The sequence below is a fragment of the Mercenaria mercenaria genome, chromosome 17 (assembly GCF_021730395.1).
Source record: "Mercenaria mercenaria strain notata chromosome 17, MADL_Memer_1, whole genome shotgun sequence".
NCBI classification, from domain to species: Eukaryota; Metazoa; Mollusca; class Bivalvia; order Venerida; family Veneridae; genus Mercenaria; species Mercenaria mercenaria.
This window is the reverse complement of record NC_069377.1, coordinates 32,117,376-32,141,455: the sequence shown is the minus strand read 5'-3', so window position 1 is coordinate 32,141,455 and position 24,080 is coordinate 32,117,376. Positions and strand designations below refer to the sequence as shown.

Below are 24,080 nucleotides of genomic sequence, written 5' to 3'. Positions count from 1 at the left end.
ATGATATCTAGTCAAGTTCGAAACAGGGTCATGTACGGTCAAAAACTAGGTCAGTAGGTCTAAAAATAGAAAAACCTTGTGACCTCTCTAGAGGCCATACTTGTGAATGGATCTCCATAAAAATTGGTCAGAATGTTCACCTTGATGATATCTAGGTCAAGTTTGAAACTGGGTCACGTGCCTTAAAAAACTAGGTCAGTAGGTCAAATAATCAAAAAACCTTGTGACCTCACTAGAGGCCATACTTTTCATGGGATCTGTATGAAAGGTGGTCTGAATGTTCATCTTGATGATATCTAGATCAAATTTGAAACTGGGTCAACTGCGGTCAAAAACTAGGTCAGTAGGTCTAAAATTATTAAAATCTTTTGACCTCTCTAAAGGCCATATTTTTCAATGGATCTTCATGAAAATTGATCTGAATGTTCACCTTGATGATATCTAGTTCAGTTTCGAAACTGGGTCACGTGCGGTCAAAAACTAGGCCAGTAGGTATAAAAATAGAAAAACCTTGTGACCTCCCTAGAGGCCATATTTTTCATGAGATCTTCATGAAAATTAGTGAGAATGTTCACCTTGATGATATCTAGGTAAAGTTAAAAACAGGGTCACATACCTTCGAAAACTAGGTCAATAGGTCAAATAATAGAAAAACCTTGTGACCTCTCTAGAGACCATATTTTTCAATAGATCTTCATGAAAATTGGTCAGAATTTTTATCTTGATAATATCTAGATCAAGTTCAAAACTGGGACACATGAGCTCAAAAACTAGGTCACTACATCAAATAATAGAAAAAACGACGTTATACTCAAAACTGGGTCATGTGGGAAGAGGTGAGCGATTCAGGACCATCATGGTCCTCTTGTTTTATGTCACATTTCTGTTACATGACTAATGGAAGGGCTTTCAATAAAACAACATAAATGGTTTTATCAAATAAATACTGCCCAGATGTCACACTATCATTTTGTTTGCCCGCCCGCTTAGCTCAGTAGGGAGAGCGCAGATCTACGGATCATGGGGTCGTGAGTTCGAGCTCTGGGCGTGGCATATGTTCTCTGTGATGATTTGATAAAAGACATTGCGTCTGAAATCATTTGTCCTCCACCTCTGATTCATGCGGGGAAGTTAGCAGTTACTTGCGGAGAACAGGTTTGTACTGGTACAGAATCCAGGCACACTCAGGTTAGATACATTTATTTAACTGTCTGCCATTCTATAACTGAAATACTGTTGAACAACGGTGTTAAACAAAAAAAAACAAAAAAATTGTTTAGAATAAGGGGTAGGAATGGACATTGACAAGGTCAGTAAACAACTGTTATTGAGAAGGTCTGGGAAATATTTTACATCAGTTCTGTGATTGTCCATCTATATTTCATGATAAATGTAGGCAGTACATGAAGATTTATCACGTAATGTCTTTAGTAAATGGTTATAATGGACCCCTGAGAATGAATTTTTTCTGCTAATAATGTCCAACAAAAATAGTTTGTGCGCAACTAATGGTCCTAGGGGATTGAGGAAAAAATGTTGTTGACGTGGGTCTTCCATGAGCAGAAAAAAGACCAATTTTACAGAGATAGGAAAATACTTTAAATTTGCATGACTTAAAGTTTCTTTAAATAAAAGGCAAAGTGAAAGCTATTTTTAAACATGTTCATAAATTACTACCTACAAGATGAGGAAATGATCTAATAAAGACAACCAGATATGATATCAATACACTGTATAATTTTGAAATAGAATATGACTTCTAGTATGCATAGAGTTTTCAAAATTGTGACTTACGTAGGCATTCTCTGAAGATGGATGACTACCATGTTAAACATTAACTACTAGGTGCCACATGAAAGACTTGCCCGGTAGTCACCATTGAGAGGCCCTTTAAAGTGAAATAAACGAGGTAAAAGTTCATTTGGTACATATTTTCATGTGTGTCACATAAATACTTTGTATCTTGGTCATTTATCGGTGTAGAAAAACAACAATGGTATCAAAATGAAGCCAGGGCTTTGTACGTTTATTTACAAACACTTAATCAAAAATTTTCTCATTTACATACTTATGAATATTCATGAAAACTTAAAAAATTGGCAAATAATTCATTAAAAATGATATTTTCAAATAATAAAACGATCAAATCTCCGTTATTTGTGTTTATAAATGGACAAAACTAAGCATTATTACATTTGAACATTACACATTACTTTATATAAATATATATTTGTTTGTAGCATTATTTGTTGTTTGCAAGAGTAAATACTGTCAAAAGTGGGTGGGGTATAATAATCATTAAAAAGACAAATATTAAAGAAACTGACAATATTTATATATCTCACATATAAACCATATTTTGTGATAGTAAGATGTTTTGATTTTGTAATAATGTTCTTCAGAAATATTAATTAAGTGTTTTTCAGCTCACTTGCATACTCATGCATGCATGAATATTAATTAAAATTTATCAAATATGCATTTTAAACGTTCATTTAGTACACATATATCTGTTCTTAACCATTGATAAGAATCTTATCAGTTTTATAAATGTCCAAGTAAAGCTTGTAAATATTCCAAACATTAAGAATATATATTATTATTTAACACATTGAAATACTGCATATCGTAGTTCACACAGTTCAGTCTTGCTCATAGTTTTTTCTCTATACACAATACCAGAGGACATTGTTTTAAAAATGTCACAACTTTATTGTCAGGATATTCATAGTGGTGATATTAAGTAAACGGTCAGGATCGCATGTTTGTATATCCAGGATACTCAAGGTGGCCTACCTAGGATGGACTCAGGTGACCTATCTATATACCAAGCATACTCAACGCATATACTGGCCTAGTGTATAGCAACGATGGTCTGCCTGTATACCCAGGGTTTTTACCTAGAAAGGCTTATTATATGTAAAACCGGGATATCCATAATGGCCAGTATATATGGTCACGATGACATGTTTAGATATCCAGGCTACACAGAGTGGCATGGCTTTATACCTTGGATACATAGGTAACCTGTCTGTATACCAATGCCATCCAAAGTGACCTGATGGCATATCTATATACCCAAGATACCCAGAATGGTGTGTATGTAAATTGAAGATACCCTTAGTAGCCTATATATACAAATGTATAGCCAGGATGATGTACATGCATGCCAATTTTTATCGTAATTTTGTACGATTTTGCCGTTTTCATTAATATTGATTAATATGCAAATAAGCTAATTTGCATATATTGATTTAATTTCATAGTTAAATCCTTTGGCTACAATTAAATACCATTTTAGCTCACTTATTACTCAAATGGCGAAGATATGATGCCATAGAAGTGAAATTTGTAAAAACTGCACTTAATGACCTTTGACCTAATTTCTTGACCTAAATTTGACCTTAGGACTGTGACTACCGGCATCAATGAACTACTTATATCATATACTTCACATATAACACATAAAAGTTGCATCTTCAAGAAATGCCTACACAGGTGTTATCCAGTCACATATATGAAAATTATTGGTAAACTATTCATATTTGTATATATTTATAGATAGTTTTGTTTGCCAAAAGTAAGCTTTAACTTAAAAGATAATAAATATATTTTCAAGAGGACTCAATTATCTACTTCACAACTTTTAGCATTCTGACTTGTTCATTGTAATACATGTACTACATGAAATTTGAAAAATACCCAGTGATGGTTTTTAATTTGTTTGTACGAAATTGCAAGAATTTAAACCATTTCTGGGGCTGCCGTGGCTGAGTGGTTCCTTTACTTCCAGTCGCTTGCATGTTTGAAAACCTACAAGGGATGTGGAATTCTTTTATTCTTTTATTTAAGGATTACCATCAAGTTGGTTTTGTGGTCTGCCCAGGTTCGATTCTGTCTAGGTTATGAAATTAATTTAAGTCAGTTAAAAATGATTGTCGGATCAGAACAGTTCTGTTCGATGTGACACTGGCCAAAATAGAACAATTTTCATGAGTGATCCAAGTTGAAAAGACAGTTCTCTGTAAATATACGTTGTAATACCATAATAATGTAGTTGTTCTGGAATGTGAATGGGATAATGTAGAATTGTACAAAGCAATTCCTTTGGGGGAAAACATTGGAACGAAAACAAATTGTCAGACAGTTGAGAAATTATATTATTTAGATGGTGATTATATTATTTCATATGTAGTCTGATCATTATTGGAAGCTACAGTTGATTTCTGCCCGTTCTCTGTATTATCGAAACAATATCTGCCATATTACGTAAAACAGATGCTCTGAAAGAAGACAACAAATAACTGAAATACTCATTACTTTGGGTATTCAGGTTTTATATAATTGTAGAAATTTGTTTGGGAGTAGATTAAGAGGTATTTGGAGATATTATTGTTCAGTTAAAATGTTGGCACAAAGGTTAACCCTTCCATTTGTTTATGTTACCAATAATACATTCCAAAAATCTTTGGTCAAACTCCAAATATTATGATTATTTGTACAATGCATGAACTTTTACATAAGGATACTTAAGGAAGTCAATTCCATCTAAACAGCTGATTGCATGTAATGGCGTTATGCTGTTTGACAGAGGGCCGATAGGGTAGTCAAATTTGGAGCTCGAAATACAGATCTAGGGGCCTCCATGGCCATGTGGTTAACTTCACTGACTTCAAATCACTTGCCCCTCACCGATGTTGGTTTGAGCCTCACTCGGGCGTTGAATTCTTCATGTGAGAAAGCCATCCAACTGGCTAACAGAAGGTCGGTGGTTCTTAGTAACCCAGGTGCCTGCTTGTGATGAAATAATGCACATAGGGGCCCCTGGGGTCTTCCTCCACTATCAAAACTGAAAAGTCGCCATATTACCTAAATTGTGTTGGTGCGACATTAAACTCAACAAAACAAACAATAAAAATTTATAGATCTATTAAGTTGGTGGACCCATTATAACAATTGAGCCGTGCCATGAGAAAACCAACATAGTGGGTTTGCGACCAGCATGGATCCAGACCAGCCTGCGCATCCGCGCAGTCTGGTCAGGCTCCATGCTGTTCGCTTTTAAAGCCTATTGGAATTGGAGAAACTGTTAGCGAACAGCATGGATCCTGACCAGACTGCGCAGATGCGCAGGCTGGTCTGGATCCATGCTGGTCGCAAACCCACTATGTTGGTTTTCTCATGGCACGGCTCAATTAGCTATTTCCATTCGAATATGTATCTTTATCTGTTATGGATGTGCTGTATTCAATGGTTTACTGGTTTTACCAGGTTTGTTAACAGCTGTAGATACCATGACAAGAATCATGATACTTAGTCTGCTGCAGAACCATTTAATTTCGCGAGCACAAAATTTTGTGATTTGGGTGAAAACGGCTATTTTACTGGGAAATGAATTTGTGGATTTCAAATTAGATGTATGACATTTTTACTTGTACATTGGGATTGAAATTTGTGGATTTGCTCAAACACAAAATCCACGAAAAATAGTCCTCCATGAATATTAATGATTTCACAGTATTTTGATATAAGTACCTGACAAATTTAGGAAGGAAATGTCGCAACATTTGTAAACATGGTAAAACATGACTGTTTTCGATTCTTTCAGAAATCTCTTCTTCAATTTTGTAACCCGTAGATTGGCTGTAAAAATATTTATTTTAACCCTAAATGTTTTGAAAATTTTTCTCGAGAATCGATGACAGCGACGATGCCCTGTATGTATTTCTGTTTCTTTACTCAGGCTTTTGTGAACAGGCATGTAAGAAGATTTTCTCTGATTGAAATTCAGAGGCTGATGGTGCTACCTTTAAAAAAGACTGTTAAACATGCATTTGTCCATAGTCTTCCAGTGTAAACAAATTTATCCTCATCAAATATCAAATTTGTAACTGGAACAGTAACTTGGTTGAAAATTGTTATCTTTTTCGTATCAAATTCTGAAACTCAAGCAGTTATGACAAAAGATTATCAGGTTAATAAAACAAAACTTAAGTGATACAACTGTGTACAAAGTTTTTATTTCCATTAGTGATATTTTAACTGTATTTATATAACCGTTTTAGCCATTAGATATGATAAATTGTACTAATTCATGTACAAGGGATATGTTGCATACCAGAAGGTGATATTACCTATGTAGCTTGAATTTTTGGCTACAATAAATTTAGATAATGTTGCAAAAAACAAACATGAGTTACAGCAGTACAGTTAAACTTCTGTTAACCTTTAGCCTGCGAGATTTCTAAAATGGACTGGTCCGTCATTTATTTTAGGCAATACCATTAACTATTAAAAGAGATGTTACCAAAAAGATACATGTACTGACTGAATGGTGAAAAGTGCAGATCTACACGCTGGTCGCAAAGGCAGAATTAATCGTGTCCAGCATGATAAGGGTTAAGAATACCTTATAACACACAACTCCAAACAAAGGAAAATACAGTTGAACCTGCCTTTGTGGCCACCTGTATTCAGCAGTCGCTTGCCTTTAAAAGCAGTCAGTCTGCGACCTTCCTAAGTTCACATTTTGTTCTAATTTTGTCTTGTCTTTAGCAGCCATCTGCCTTAAATATCCAGATTGTGTCTCATCCTTGACTGACTGCTGAAAACAAGATTGACTGTATTTTTTTTCTCATTATGATTATGTGCATGATATACATTTCTATCTTCCAAGGGGTGTTCTTTCTAAAGAGGTTTCAATGTACAGGATTCAAGCTATCTGCAGTTTGGAGCCAGACATCTTAAAGCAGCATGCCTCCAGATCGTTTGACAACAAAAAAAATAATTTTTTTTTAGATATCTTGAAATAAATGCTACATTTCTTAAGAAGGCTTTAAAACTTAATTACTGACAAACTTTCTGGTATGGATACACATGAGAATTTGCTGTTTTTACTTTTTGCGATGAGAATCGATAAACGTTTGTCACACTTTTACTCCAGGTAAACTGTCTCCATTATAAACATCTATATTTTGAAGTCATTATTCACTACTTCAGATATAGCGCTATTGGTTACGATGACGGGAAAATGTCTTTATTGCCGCAGCGGTCTGGGGTTCGATTCCCGACGCGGTCATTTTTTTTTCTTGATTTGGAACTTTTGAAATATGTTAGAAACAAAAATTCATATTCTAATGCATAATATGAAAAAACTTAGTTTGAAAGAAAGATTATTTTTTAGCCAAATCTGGAGGCATGCTGCTTTTAGCTTGTCTGGTTATTGTCGTTACTTGATAGCCGGTGTAGGCGTTGGTTAAAATTTTTGTTTAGGTCCACCTTTTCTCAAAAACCACAAGAGCTACAGCTTTGAAATTTGTACACTTGTTTGTCATCATTAGATGACTTAGTAGGCAAAGAACCATAACTCTGATTTGCATTTTGTCAAAATTATGCCGTTTGAGTTTTTTGGTTCAAATTTTTGTTTAGGTCCTTCTTTTCTCAAAAACTATAAAAGCTACAGCCTTGAAACTTTGCACACTTATTTATCGCCATTAGATGGCTATGTAGGCCAAGAACTACAACTCTAACCTGCACTTTGTCAGAATTATGGCCCTTTATGTACTTAGAAATTCTAGCTATGACTCTTTTCTTACATACTGACCAGCACTTGCAGACGAGCGATGGCACCTGTAGGCGGTGCTCTTGTTTAACATAATATCTTAAGCTTATAGCATGTACCTTAAACTTTAAATGTGCGACAGGCTGCATTATGTAATATAAGGTAGAACACAGATCACTCAACGTCGCAAGGAAAAAAAAACTGCTCAAGTTAAATATGGTTCCCAGCAATCCAAACATAAAAGAATAACAAGAAATGGCTGGGAACCAGATGGATCGCTTTAGTCAGCCCTTGTTGGCTGGGAACCAAATAGATTGCTTCAGTCAGCTCTGGTTAGCTGGGAACCAGATAGATTGCTTCAGTCAGCCCTGGTTGGCTGCGAACCAGATGGATTGCTTCAGTCAGCCCTGGTTGGCTGCGAACCAGATGGATTGCTTCAGTCAGCCATTGTGCTTGAGCCATTGATGCTTGAGGGATGAGGGGAATGTTCCCTTGATACTCTTTGTAATAGTTTCATTTAAAGATTGTTCTATTTTTCAGGTACAAAAGCCTTGCCAGTGATCAAAGAATGTGGTTCAAGTCCTGAAAGTAATAATTGTGCCTGTGATAACACTGATAATATACCTCTAGAACACGGTACCAGTCTGGAAATAGATGGCCATAGCTCATCACAGCCAGAAACCAAGCAAACTTTATCCCAGAATGCTCCTGTGTCTTCACAGCTAGGAACCAATCCTGTAGAAAATGGTCACAATCATTTAGAACTGGGAACCAACCAACAAGATAATGGTTACTGTTCTATGGATGTGCATAGTATTCCTTGTTCAACAGATGTCAGCTCAGAACTTGAACTATGTTTACCCGTCAGTTTGTCTGTCCTATGCAATATTAGTGATAAACAGGATATCACAGACTATGCTGACAGTGAGTGGAAAGGAGACACGCCTAGGGCTCAACTCATACGAGAGGTAAAAGATCTCACATAATATGCACAAATCAGTCGACAAATTGACTTGTCTACTTTAATAATACAAGTTTATTTCAGTAAACATTCCCCCAAGGAAAAATCAAAATGATCTACATTGCTTTTTAAACAAAAACATTTTCCAAAGGCTTGACAGCCTTACCACTGAATTAGCCTAACTTTAAATGTAAAAATCCTGCGCAAAACTGTAAACATTTGCAGGATGCATCCTGTTGCATGTATTTACAAAGGAAAGGATTTGAAACATGCTCAGTAAATACTGCTGACATTCCAGTAGACTTGATCTTCATGTCTTAAGACAACTCAGTAGGGGCTCTGTGGTCAAGTAGTTAAGGTGAGGGATTTCAGCTTGCTTGCCCCATACTGATGTAGGGTTAAAACCTTGCTTCTGGTGTAGAATTCTTTCATGTGAGGAAGCCATCCAGTTGGCTTACATCAGGTTGGTGGTTCTATCCTGGTGCTTGCTTGAGCCGAGCCTGTAACTATGTCCAGAATGGCATCTGAGTCTTGCTTCACCACCACAAGCTAGAAAGGCAACATGACATGTAATTGTGTTGGTGCGATGTTAAGGTTTAGGAGTATATCACCAAAACACAGAAATATTTTATAAACGTATAACATCGTTACCAATATTTTAATTAACCATTACGTGTTTCTGCCGTACTGTCCCGTACTGAAAATATTCTGAAAAAGTTGTCCCCCTTTGAAAATGAATGCCATCTGTAAAGAAATAAAAATAAACAATTGCTGAAAACTGTGTTCCACTTAATTATGTAAAATTTCAACACTCGCATGCGATTGCAAATGAATCAAAACTAACATGTGTAACAGTTCTTTGAAAATGGTGAGTTTTTGAAGGCGTTTGACTGCCCGGAAGTGGGTCCCATTTAGGAAGTCTTTTTTTCGGAATTCAATGTTTATTTTAGTATACTGACACTTGTTGTGTTGTTTTTGTAATGATAGCGTGTATATTACTTATATTACTCTACAAAACAAGTGTCAGTGTACTGATATAAGCATTGAATTCCGAAAAAAGAATTGTTTAAACAGTCCCCACTTCCAGACAGTCAAGCGCTTTTAAAAACTTACCATTTTCAAGGAACTGTTACACATGTTTGTTTTGATGCATTTGTAATAGCGTGCGAATGTTGAAATTTCACATAACTAGGTGGAACACAGTTTTCAGCGATTGTTTATTTTTATTTCTTTACAAATGGCATTCATTTTCAAAGGGGGACAACTTTTTCAGAATATTTTCAGTACGGGACAGTACGGCAGAACATGTAATGGTCAGGTAAGATATTGGTAACGATGTTATTCGTTTATAAAATATTTCTGTGTTTTGGTGATATACTCCTAAACCTTAAACAAAAGAAAACAAAACTTAAAAGAAAATTATCAGTGTCAGATTCACGCTTTGTGTCATACTTCGTAAATAAGGATATACAAATGTAACCAACTGTGAACTGAAAAAGTGTTATAACTATATACATGACTGGTATTATATGATGGCACTTAAAACCAAATTAAAGGGAAGCAACTGCAATATCTTGATATTCTAATATTCATTTTCTTTAACCTCCCTTTTACTATTTCAGGCATACAGAGCCATCCCCCAGCACTGCCAATGTTGTCATCTACGAAGAATAAGAGGAGACAACTACTGTGGTATTAGGAGCACAGTATATCAGACTTTAGTAAATTGCTTACCTCCCTTGAACGTCTGGGCTTCTATGGGCGAGACATTGCAGCATCTAAAGAGAGCCTACAGTAACAGAACTTCAGGAATACACCAGTGGAACTTCGCAAATAGAATCTCATATAATACTGAAAATCAGTTCGAAATTATGCAGCATTGTTTATCTACTCTGTATGCAAAGGTAGGTGTGTTTTCTTTCATTCAGTCATTGTGATAAATGCAGTATGAGAAAAATTTATTCATTCATATATGACGGCTCATTAACCTATCATGTTGCATTGGTTTGCAAACCTGTTTACTGACTTTTTTTTCTGCAAGTGACATTTTCCCCATTTGACGCAGCAAGTGGAAGAATGATTAAAGATGTAGGTTTTGTTGTCACACAAATCATCTCAACATTCCCCTTAAAATTTGATTTGATAAAACACATTGTGTCTGAAAACATTTGCCCTCCACCTTTGATTCATGTGGAGAAGTTGGCAGTTAGTTGCGAAGAATAGGTTAGTACTGGTACAGAATCCAGGAACGCTGGTTAGATTACCTGCCTGTCTTTACATAACTGAAATACCGGTACTAATGAAAAATGGCAATAAAACAACAAAAAGAAATTCTAGGGATTTATGACTTCTGTTCTTTCTTTTGCACTTCTTTACGAAGGCAACAAAGTTATAGTGATTTATTTAAATCTTTTCTGTGTAGATTTTTCAATATTTGATATCACGCGCTGAGAAAAATATGCGCCTAAATGGACTTAACTATGGCTGTGCAAAAATTGTTAAAATTTACTCCTTATAAATTTGATAATTGGATATATAGTTTACATTTACAGTACATTTACAGTAAAAGATATTTTTAAGGCCTTAATAAATGCCTCCCCCTTTGCAAATGTAACACTGTTGGAGCATTTATGAGGAATTAACAGTACTTCCAGTATTGTTTTAAACTGTGTGAATTATTATTTAAGTATCAATTTCCTTCCTTACCAGATGGAGGAGATGACTCAACATTCCAGTTACACCGAGAGAGAACAATATTTAGTGAAGATGTTGAACACTGACAGTGATTGTGACCTTGAACTTATGGAAGGGGTCAAACTGTTAATGTTACTGAGTGCATTACGTCTCCATAACGACATGGAACAAGGAAATGATGTTCCCGTGTTTGCATGGCTAATGTTTGCACGGGATACATCAGAAAGTGTCTCCAGTTTTGTTAGAAATCATCTGAACCACGTCGGTGATTCTGGAGGCCTGGAACAGGTTAGTGGAAATAGAAATTTATTAGATACTGTCAAACCAGTTTATAAAGATTGTAAGAGAGCCAAATTTCACTGCACAGGCTTAACGGAACAAGTGATCATCCCTAGTCACAGGGTCACCTAAGGTCAAGGATGATTATGAGTACCTTAATATTTTGCGGCTTCCTAAGTAGTAGCAGTGCTTGACTTAAAGGTCCATTACTAAGGGAAAGTGAGTTAGCAATTTTTTTCATAGCCAGTGCATAGACTTCTGCAAGACACTAAATAATGAAGATTGGCAGGTCAAAATTTACAGAAGGTCTTTAGAACTCAAAGAAATGTATGTGTATTATGTTGAAATTTCAATGAATCAACAGAATGACCCCCCAGGTCTTTTTAACTTCCTTCATACTTCATAGAAAAATAATTGTACATATACTGCTATTTATTTCAAATTTCTACATACCAGCTTTCATTTTCCAATAAAATGAAATAGTTTCTGTGCTTTTTAAAAGAAATTAAAATGTTCACTTTCCTTAGTATTGGACCTTTAAGTGATTTGGCCTTTTGGTTTAGCAGAGTTTTGAGTGAAATAAAGCATATTCTTTTCATTTCAGGGAAATTTCCAATAGTTACATCTTTCAATGTTGTTGTCTTTTGTTATTTGTATTGTTTGATTGCCAGAACTTCAGTCCTTTCTTGTGCATGTAGAAAATAAAGGGTTTCAGAACTGCCAATACATGCCCATTCAGACTTCATGTCATAGATGATTTATATAAACCCAAATTTACATGTATTTTACATACAGCTCAAAATTGGGATGAGGGTAGTGCCAGAGTTATTCGGCACTTTGAGCATTCTGAAAGTAGAAAATATGTGAACATAAATTGCTTGAGATTGCCTAGGTGCTACAGGCGCCAGCTTAACTTGATATGGCTACATATGAGATTGATCCCCAGGTAAGGTGTATGTTTGACAGTTTGATAGAAGACATTGTGTCCGAAAATCATTGGTTCTCCATCTCTGATTCTTGTGGAGAATTTTGATGTCACTTTGAAGAACAGGTTAGTACTGTTATTAACTGCCCACCATTATATACCTAAGTACTATTCAAAACTGGTGCTAAACCCAAAACAATACAAAACATGGATACTTGTGCCAACATTCTTTCAAGTGGAAGGCAATGATATTATAATACAATAAAAGATTAATCTTGCGTTTTACAGGTTGAGATGTGTCTTCTAGGATACAGTTTAGGTGTTCGCATTCGTGTCTTCCGGCTGCATCATTTCAGAGAGGAGGACTTTATTTCATACTATCCAGAAGACGGGACGGATTCCTGGCCTGTGGTCTCCTTGATCGCAGAGGACGATAGACATTACAATGTTCCCGTGTTGTGATTTTGAGTGTGTTCTTTAGTCAGGGATTTAATTAGCCAAAGTTCAATGTTCAGACACAAATTTAATAATGACTTAACAAATTGGCCAATATTTTTATTAAAGAGCAAGGATTTTAACACCTCTAAAGGTAGCATCACTAAGACGGTGGGTTTTGGTGTGCAAGTAATAAAGTTTTTATTACAGGAAAGGTTTGAGCAGAATAAGTAGTCTAAGAATGTTTTATAGGGATAAGCACGCTTCTCATTCCAGTGCACTTGTCCTTTTTGGAAATAATGAAGGAACTCTGTTTTTAATGTGTTTGCAGGTTTTTAAATAGTAACAGTTTTTTTTTTAACTTTTCACAGAAATATACACTGCAAGGACTGAGCAAAATATGTTTGTCTAAGTGTTGCTTATTCTGAAAGATAATGAAAAATCAGTTGCAACAAAAAAATAAAAGATATTCGAGGTACAAATGCATCATGAATATAAAGGGAAGCTACTCTTCTCAAAACTAATGTTATAACCCAGTATGGTATTCTACCTTCAGACATAACCAAGAGTGTATACAGTCACCATAATCTGTAACTGATCAAGGTCATATAGCTTATCAGCCATTCTCATTCTGTTGTTTATGTTTTTTGGGGTTTTTTTACATTCTGCATCAAATGCAGTAATTTCTATGAAAAATATCGCTTTATTTCTGTAAGGTTATAAGGAATTTCAAGAGAAAGCATCTGTTTTATTCATTATTTCAATATACCCATTGGTGTATAGAATTTCGGTTGGTTAGCAGATTACTGCATCGCATGATAGGATATGTTACGCTAGCTCACACATTACGATCCCTTATTCTCCTGTAATAAGAAAGTTGAAAAATCATTTTAACTTTTTAGATCAGATTTTATCATTTGAATTCATAAGGGGTGCGGGTGTCGAAGTGAACACGGATGGCTTTTGTTACTAGACAAACTCTTGATTCTTGTTTACCCTAGCCCATGTCTTAGGTTTAATTATTTAGTTTCGTCGGATCTTGAGTTTGTTCTACTGTTGTGAGTGGCTCACATCTTGCACAAACTCACTCTATTGTAATAAGCTGTCAAACTGTCACAGTGTCAGCTATACCTTTTATTTTTTCTCTACCCAAAGTGTTGTCTTTCAAACTTTTCGTTTGCTGTTCCCAGTATGCTTGCTAGTCTTTTATGAACCGGTGCTATAAACTGAAATGGACCAACTGCTGTGAAAGATTTCTGCCGAAGTTGGGTTACTCCTGAAAGATTTCTGTTTAAGTTGGGTATACAAAAATGAAATGTGTTCCCTTCCCAGGCTTTTCTGCTTCTTTTTCTTTCGCTAGATATATTTAGACCATTCTTTTCCTTTCTTGCACTGTTCGAGTATTACCTTTGTTATAAATGGCACAGACCCCTGCCTTGTCAGACCCAGAATGAAAAAAAAAATGTTCTGACAGTGCAATGAGTTGATTGTTTGCCAGAAGGAATTAAGGTCCCTATATATTTCCATGGCAAAGAAGCAGTTTTCGTATACACCTGGCACCCATAACTAAAGCTACCATTTGCACTTTACCTAATAAATACCACAGTATATATTGCATATTGTAAAACTGTTTTGGTCATTCCATACACATTATTTGTTTTTATGCAACACAGATTTTTAATTGAGTGCCACTGTGCAAAAACCAGTGTTTGGGCCTTTTTACCAGCAAGAATACCAGATAAGTGTGCATCCGTACTGTTCATTTATCAATTCAGCCCTTATATGTAAGTGATAAGCAAACAGTATGGATCAAGATCAGACTTCACAGATGTGCAGGCTGATCTGGATCTAAACTGGTCGCAAATCCGTAACTGTATTCTCACAGAGGCACTTCTTTAAACCTATATGTTTGTTTAGTTCTGTGTTACATTGCATGTCGGCATATATTGTTGATTTGGTGCTATTATATAGGATGAGTTCAAGGTATTCTTTTTTTATCATTTGACTAAAGATTTTGTGTTCATTTGTACAATCTCATAAAACAAAGCAAGAACTTCCATTGTCAGGGCTTATTATTTTTCTGCCTGCCTGCCTGCCTTCTTTCTATTTTGTTTCTCGTTCGTAATCTTGGAATGATAGATTTTTAAGTGTCTAAAACTTAGTGTGAAAAAAGTAACGATAAAACATGTCAGTTTAAAGAAATGTTCATTAAAAATCGTGCAGACAAGTAGTTAATTTGAAGTACTGTAAAATCTTTAATTTCGTAGACAAAATGTTCATGGTTTAGACCAGAAAAGGCTATTTCATGGGATATAAAGTTGTGGATTTCAAGTTTAGAATATAAAATGAATGGGAACTTTACTTTTTCGTTATGATTTATTTTTGTCGATTTACATAAATAAGTCCCCCTTGAATATTAATGATTTTACAGTTACTGTGGTATAGTAAAGGTAGATATAAATGTTAAAACACAAGGAGAAGTTCACGTTAATCGGACAACCAGTTCCTGTCATTTTCCCCTACAAGAAGAGCAAAAAATTAAGCTTGGCAACAGTTCTCATGCTTATAAAGAATATCACTTTTTCACATTTCACTTTTCGTCGAAGACATTTTTTTAGGGAGCAGATTTTATATTTTTTGGTTCATGTGCTTTATTTTTTGATAGTAAAGAGAAAGCTTTTTGTATTAATTAAGAAAGGACTAAAAATTTATAAATATAGTTCGTTTTTATATAGACAAATCTGTTTCAGTTCTAGGACCACAAATTTTGGACCACAACTTTTAGCCTGCTCTTGCTTCTTTTTGTGTTTGCAGTTTTACTGAAATGATATCATGGAATTGTTTTCATATTTCTTAAATAGCCAGGCACACATGTATCAGCTTTTGTTCATCTCACGATTATCAATATACCTTTATAAATTTAAAGGACTACTTAGGATTTACTTAGGAAATTGGCCCCCAGTTTTCAGAAATTTCAAAAGTCAATGACAGTATAAGTAACATAGACTTGTGTGTTCTGTTTGTAATACATGACATTGGTAGACTGTCTTTTCATAGCAGAACAGGAAATGGTTTAATCTGAAGATATACGATATACCATATAACTTCCATTTTACAGCTCCCCCTCCACAAGAGGTTATTTGTATTTAATGCTATAGATTGGAAAATTTTCACATCACGTTTATTTCGTGCTTTTATTAAGTTAGACATTAGTGATGACAATTTGTGAGTTGTAGGGAGGTAATGCTTCTGGATATATTGCAACTAATTTTCTTTCCAGTTTTTCTAAATTTGTATGTGGATCTGTTCACAAATATTGACAAAAGCAAAACCATTGCAAATGTTACATAATCTACAGTAATAAGCATTTGATAATTTAAAAAATTAAAACAAGATTCCCCCTAGAAATAAATCTGTGAACATTTCAGGTTTAGATTTTACAAGTCAAGTTTGCAAAGGCATGAATAATTTGATGCCCTTAATTTTGACAAGCTCTGAAACTTACTGAAATAAGAAATTTAAATTCTGGCAATCAACTACAAAAGTTTCACCTAAATAAATGGTTCTGTGTTCTTTCACAGTCATTAAGGTAATTCTGCATGTTCATATCATTTTTCTCTTCTAAAATGTAGACCAATGGTTTAAACCTAAATTTTTCAAAACTTTTGAATAAACTGAAAACAATGTGGCAAATAAAAATGATAGGGTCTTATGCTTGATTTTTTGCTGGACTGAATTCAAAAATTTGGAGCTCAAGTTAGTTTTGTATAGTGTAGGAGTCTATGGGATAATCTTAATTTTGCTAACAGTTTTGTGAATAGAAATTTTTCTACTGTGCAGATTTTAATGAAATTTTCCACAGTTGTAAATCAACATATTATCTGTTTTATGATCAACTAAAATATATAAGTCTTTGTGCTTGTTCTTGAGATATTCGCATATGATTTAAGAGATCTGGAAATTTCAAGCAGATTTGATGACATATGGAATTATTTTTACATTCTTTTATCATTTTTTGTCCTTGAACAAAGAAAATAATGTTACCATGTAATCTGTATAAATGACTTTGTGTCATTACTACAAGTTTGTCAAACGTGCAGAACCACCTTAAAAAGGATAAGACACTTAAATACCTTACTGATTAATAGCAGCTAGGTATGGTGTCCTTGTAAACCATTATCTACATTATCTCTGAGGTAGGGGCATCTTTCACACTGGGTGTTACTGTTGTAATGGCATAATAACGTAATTAATAATAAGTCAAGTTTGCTACTTTAATTTATATTTTGCTTGCATAATGTTTTGTTGAATAATAATTGCATTATTTATGAGATGTAGGTGATATATACTTTGTAAGATAGTGATAATAATTTATTTACCCCCGGAAAAAGGCTTTCTCCATTATGAAGGTCGGAAATAAAAGTGTTAAAATTTATGTAGCATGAAATTGTATTATACATAAATTAAATGAATGTATTTTAATATATAATGCAGAATTTTATACACAAATGAGATTTTAAAGGTCATTGCATAATTTGATGATTAACTGGGGGGCGGGGTATGATTTAGAAGTATACTGTCTATTCCGCGGCTAAATAAAAAGAAAACTGCTTTATTTTTCAAGATATTAAGTTTTTCTTTAAAGATATGCTATGCCCATTTTTAACTGCACTTATTTAATATGAATTATTAATTAAAATTTAGAAAATATCTGTCATGTTTATTTTACTTGGCTATATATGTAAATTTATTGTGTATGGAGAGCTGCATTTTCAATAAAATGTAACCTTGCATACACATGTTTGTTAAAAAGACTTCCAGTTGTTTAAGTGGCTTTACACATTTATACTGTGTTTCTTTGAACATGTGTACTATTTTAAACCTAACATACAATTAAAATTGTTTATACACAAAAATATGTTTATTCTGTGTTTACACAGATGCTTTTTAATAACTGTTTTTATTTTGGATGAAAATATGAAATTTGGGCATAGTATATCTTTAAATGTGCTTGCAGATTCCAATGCTTATGTTAATGTTATATAAACCATCTTAAAAGGCCAGAAAATTGATTCAATGGCCAGTTTAATGCTTTGTTTATCTTTGTAAATGTATGTTTTATTAGCATTAGAAGATTCACCCAGATGATTAATGAATTAAAGTGACTCAAGTGATAGTTACCGATTTATCTAGGTCAGATACAGTAATATACTAGTACATGTTGCTATTTATATCATGAAGTAAATGGACAGGTTAATGTAGGAGAAAGAATTTTGTGTAAACCAAGTTTACTTCACTACCAAATGTTGACATAATGTTGTTAAAATATGAAATAAAATGTTAACAGAACTAGATTGTTAGTTTTTCTGTTTTACAACTGCTGTTCAGTGATAAAAGACCAAAAAGAGGTTAGTGTAGGCCAATCAGTGAAATATCCAGCTTCTGATTGGTCGATTCTGTGGAATGACTTAAGTTTGACTAATGGCAAGGCTGCATTTGAAACTAAAAACTGTTTCATGTTTTCTTCCTTGGTCAAGTATGTTTAAGCTCGTATTGTACAGCCAAAGCAAAATTTATGGATATATTTCGTACTAAACAAAACGTGTAATAGACTGATACAGTTTTTTTGTTTATCCTTGAACATATAGCGGGTCCTGTTATCTTACTAGGTCGAACCCCATTACGATTAACTCGGCATGTGCGTTTCTGCATGTGTGCGTCCGTCTGTCCGTGTAGTAACCTTAAAACAACAGAAATGTTACCTGAAGAACCTATCCTGTTATGGTTTATTACCTTCCGTCGGGCCGTCGCGTTATTTCCACAACGCCAGAAGTGCGATTTTTGCAATGTTGGGAAATTAATGCCAAACATTTTTAGCTCATCTGATTTTTTGAAAAAAAATGATGAGTTATTGTCATCACTTGAGCGGTTGTCGGCGTCGGCGTCGGCGTCTGCGTCGGCGTTGCCTGGTTAAGTTTTATGTTTAGGTCAGCTTTTCTCCTAAACTATCAAAGCTATTGCTTTGAAACTTGGAATACTTGTTCACCATCATAAGCTGACCCTGTATAGCAAGAAACATAACTCCATCTTGCTTTTTGCAAGATTTATGGCCCCTTTTGTACTTAGAAAGTATCAGATTTCTTGGTTAAGTTTTATGTTTAGGTCAACTTTTCTCCTAAACTATCAAAGCTATTGCTTTGAAACTTGGAATACTTGTTCACCATCATAAGCAGACCCTGTACATCAAGAAACATAACTCCATCTTGCTTTTTGCAAGATTTATTGCCCCTTTTGGACTTAGAAAATCAGTTTTCTTGGTTAAGTTTTATGTTTAGGTCAGCTTTTATCCTAAACTATCAAAACTATTGCTTTAAAACTTGCAACACTTGTTCACCATCATAAGTTGACCCTGTATAGCAAGAAACATAACTCCGTCCTGCTTTTTGCAAGATTTATGGCCCCTTTTGGACTTAGAAAATATCAGATTTCTTGGTTAAGTTTTATGTTTAGGTCAACTTTTTCTCTTAAACTATCAAAGCTATTGCTTTGAAACTTGCAACACTTGTTCACCATCATAAGCTGACCCTGTACAGCAAGCAACATAACTCCATCCTGCTTTTTGCAATAATTATTGCCCCTTTTGGACTTAGAAAATCATTTTCTTGGTTGAGTATTATGTTTAAGTCAACTTTTCTCATAAACTATCAAAGCTATTGCTTTAAAACTTGCAACAGTTTTTCACCATCATAAGTGGACACTGTACATCAAGAAACATAACTCTATCCTGCTTTTTGCAAGAATGATGGCCCTTTTTGGACTTAGAAAATCATGGGTAGGACAATATTTCTATTACACAAAAAAAATCAGATGAGCGTCAGCACCCGCAAGGCGGTGCTCTTGTTAGTTATTGATTCTTCTTACTGTTGGTGGCTTTGTGGAATTGCGATTAACACTAGAAAATATGCTCAACAAGAAAAACAGGAAGGTTATTGTCGAGTTGTTAAGTGATACCAACAGTTACAATAGGGCCAATATACTGAGATCTGGCGTTGTGGAAATCTGCTGTTAAAATGTTAAGGTCTCTAGACTGTCGAAAGATAATATTTTCTTGGCTGGCTCACCATGGCATTCCCGTGGCTAGAGAAATGCCTACCCTAATAACTCGGGCCAGTTTCAAAATTCCCAGTGCCTGGTTAAAAAATCGGTCACCCAGTGAAAACTTGAAATAACTCCAGGTACGATTTTCTTCGGGCCTGAAGTTATTGACTAGTCTGTCGGACAATAGTTGGTTTTGGGTTACATTTTTTTTGTGTGCTATATTTGGTGTTCTAATGCGGTCATATTTATTTTACAACTCGCGATACTTGCGAAAAATGGATCCGTCATAATTGTATAGTGTTCTTTTTACATTCACTTTTGGAAAACTGACAGTTGATACAAGAGGAAGAAGAATTACAAGTTTTTTAATTTGTCGCAATATGTATATTAATTTCAGTAAAAAAAATCAATTAATTATACTCCTGTGCAATGATGAAAAGAGTAAGTTATGGAGTATTTAATCGGCTTTAAAATCACAATTTTGTCCCGAAAGGAGGACTTTCTATACTGATTTTATGCACTTACTTAATGGCTTGCAGGTCAATACTCAGAACATTTTGCCCTCGGTTCCTCGGACATTCAATAAGTCTTCTGGCATTGCACCAGAATTTTTTTTTTTGAGTTATTTCTTCAAGTTTTGAATTCAGTAATCCAGCAAAATTTAATGCTGAACTGTAAACCAGTCAACACCACAAAATATGGACCGGCGATTTATATTAGGAGCCATGTATAATAAGCAAATTATATGCTTGTCGCCATAATAGTTTCAACATCATCGGACATAGCTATATAAGGCATATCAATTACTTGTTACCTGCCATTGTAACCATAAACGCATTAGCTTTTATCAATCAAGATTTTACGTATTTAGGAACATGAGCTATGACACGATGGAAGCAATAAATATATTATTAATACCAGCAAAAAAGCAAAACCAAAGACAAGTGTCATTCACCATAAAAGTCACAGTGAATGAATGAAATTTGTCGTAGAGCGACATCTATACATGAATGAAAGTAGTCGTAAGATAAGAAACACTTCAAAACGTACGCCGTGGCGCGAATACATCCTGTTTTATTAACAATTAACAAATACACGAAAATAAGAAAGTAAAAGAACGAACTTGTTTCTTCCAGAAACAGCAACGAAACGAAACCTCAATGCGGTTACAAAAATGTCTATAGTTAGTGGGCACGTTCTGGCACCATATGACACTATTATTGAACAGGCTGATATTTGGAATTGCGCCATTCATTTCGACTTTCCGGACCCTTCAAAATCCACAATGGCACAAACTAACAATTACACTGCGCATACAAACAGACTGTAAGACAGTCTAAAACTTACAAGGGAGATACGAAAAAGTAAACAATCTCTTAGTGTCAACATAACTTCCAACAAAATTGTACCTACACTATGTCCCCAACGAAGATGTGTTTGGACCGGAATGCGTTAGCCACATCCACAACAAAGTTGCTTATGTACACGGTTTTCCAAACATCAGCAAACATCAACTTTACATGTACACAATTTCATTCGGAACATCAGATGTCTAGTTACTGCACATTCTGGTGAAACCCAGTTTTTACAATGGTATCCGAAAGTAAATTTTGGACATTGTTCTATACTGAAAGCGAAATTCAGAAGTTGGAGACCCGGATGTACCGTTCGTCCTCCGAGAATTCGACGAGATCTTCCAAAGACTGGACCTCCCTCGACGATTGTTCCCGCCAAAACCAGTCCCTCTACGAGAGAACTTCCTTTTGTGTATTCGAGAAGCCGGAGCTGTATAACCTGATCCATAGGACCGTGTGTATTTAAAGACATACCTGCAGATGAAACATTAAAGTGACTTAGAATACAACATACATGTCTGCTACTAGTATACAATATATAAAAACATCTATATGCGTAACACACTCTCTCTAGACTAGCCACTAGACTGATAATAAATATATTTCTTCATTTCCCCCTTTTTTGTCGAATTCGAATTCCATTGAGACAAAAGCTAGTCTATTTAAATAGAGATTTTCACAGAGGAATGATGTTAAAATTATCATATGATATTGGACATAGGATATAGACTGGCTCAGTTCACTACATTAAATCATAAAAATGTAAAAAAAAAATACTAAAGTCTAGGAGCTAGTCTACCCTTTCTCCCAACGGATACCCACTCCCTCCAAACATACAGACTTTTGCCTACTCAGCCATTGCCAGAGGGGATGGGAGTGTGGCGATCACTGAGTTAACATGTGATGTCGTCACCCGCCCCCCTCCATCATCCTTATAAACATATTTAGTCCCAATTTCGTTTTCACAGGAAAGAGTAGTTAAAAGGTTAAAGTAAGCCTAACTGCATCTTGCAGATAGAACTTTGCCTATAAAAGTCTACTGTATTAATGGAAAGAACTGTTTTTGTTCATCATTTTTTTTAGGAAAGTTTGGGATATGGTTACAAAGTTTGTTTGAAAACGGCCTTACTTCGGTGATAACTGAATCCTCCGAAGTACAAGTGATATGAAGGATATATGTAAATATACCATGATTAACATATTAGATAAACAATTAAAATATGAGCCGTGCCATGAGAAAACCAACATAGTGGCTTTGTGACCAGCATGGATCCAGACCAGCCTGTCTGGTCAGGGTCCATACTGTTCACTAACAGTATCTCTAATTGCAATAGGCTTTGAAATCGAACAGCATGGATCCTGACCAGACTGCGTGGATGCGCAGGCTGGTCTGGATCCATGCTGGTCGCAAAACCACTATGTTGGTTTTCTCATGGCACGGCTCATATATTTAATCATCCCGGCAACAGCAGCGAAAAATATTGCTCAAGCGTAGTCCTGTTTTAACCTTGGAATAATATACTAGTATTTTCATATACATTGTATTTGTTTTCTTGTTTTTCTGTATTTGTAAAATAAAGTAAACAAATAATAAAAAAAAAACAATTAATTTTCTCTGTATTAGTACATCCTGTTTATTTGAAAAATAACAACAAAACAGTTCTAGGAATATTTTTTATTATATTAACAGGATTGTACTGCAACGCATGTCATTGGCTTGGAGCGTATATGGTAGGAAAATATAATTTAATAGTTTTATCCTTTACGTGTTAAAATGACTATATAAATAATGTTTTGTAAAAAAGCGTACATTACAAAACGTACATATCAAGGTCCTTATCCAATAACTGCAATAATGGTTTGTCATTCACAATTTGTAAAATTAGTAAACAAATGTTTGAAAAAGGAATGCAATGGCCATGTATCTATACATCCTGTTACTTTGAAGAACAAATAATAAAAAATAAAAACATTTCTAAGAATTATTTTATTACGACAAGATTAAATTTTGTATTTGCAAAGTCACTGCGACGGACATCATAAACACATTAAAGTGAAGACAGTACACGCTTTGTCGTGTACTTGCTTGTAGTGTGCAGTAATAGCAACGTGTTTGATAGATTCTATATTTGCCTTTTTTACGAGTTAAATGTATTAATTATAAACATACGTGTCTACTATACTCATTTTTCACTTTCATAGAACGACAGGCTCAGTGCCGTCATTCACAGCTTACGACATATGGACCGGAAATGTACATTTCAAAACCCTTCACTTAAATGATTGCAAATTTCATTCACACCTTAAGACATATGGACCGAAAATGTACATTTCAAAATCCTTTACTAATGATTGCAAATTTGATTCACAACTTACGACATATGGACTGAAAATGTACATTTCAAAATCCTTTACTAATGATTGCAAATTTCATTCACACCTTACAACATATGGATCGGAAATATACATTTCAAAATCCTTTACTAATGATTGCAAATTTGATTCACAACTTACGACATATGGACCGAAAATGTACATTTCAAAATCCTTAACTAATGATTGCAAATTTCATTCACACCTTACGACATATGGATCGGAAATATATATTTCAAAATCCTTTACTAATGATTGCAAATTTGAATCACAACTTACGACGTATGGACCGAAAATGTACATTTCAAAATCCTTAACTAATGATTGCAAATTTCATTCACACCTTACGACATATGGATCGGAAATATATATTTCAAAATCCTTTACTAATGATTGCAA

At 34.7% G+C, this 24,080-nt stretch overlaps 1 protein-coding gene across 11 annotated transcripts in view; it reads left to right on the top strand.

Moving 5' to 3' along the window:
• The window catches only part of LOC123536288 (uncharacterized), a 76,991-nt gene extending 58,787 nt beyond the window's left edge, over positions 1-18,204 (top strand). For all 11 annotated transcript variants that reach the window (XM_053527592.1, XM_053527593.1, XM_053527595.1 and 8 more), the window contains 4 exons: positions 8,102-8,529; positions 10,145-10,426; positions 11,232-11,504; positions 12,709-18,204. In XM_053527592.1, coding sequence (XP_053383567.1) covers positions 8,102-8,529; positions 10,145-10,426; positions 11,232-11,504; positions 12,709-12,882 — 1,157 coding nt within the window. In that variant the 3' untranslated portion in view covers positions 12,883-18,204. The remainder of the gene's footprint in view (positions 1-8,101; positions 8,530-10,144; positions 10,427-11,231; positions 11,505-12,708) is intronic.
• Positions 18,205-24,080: the final 5,876 nt, after the last annotated feature.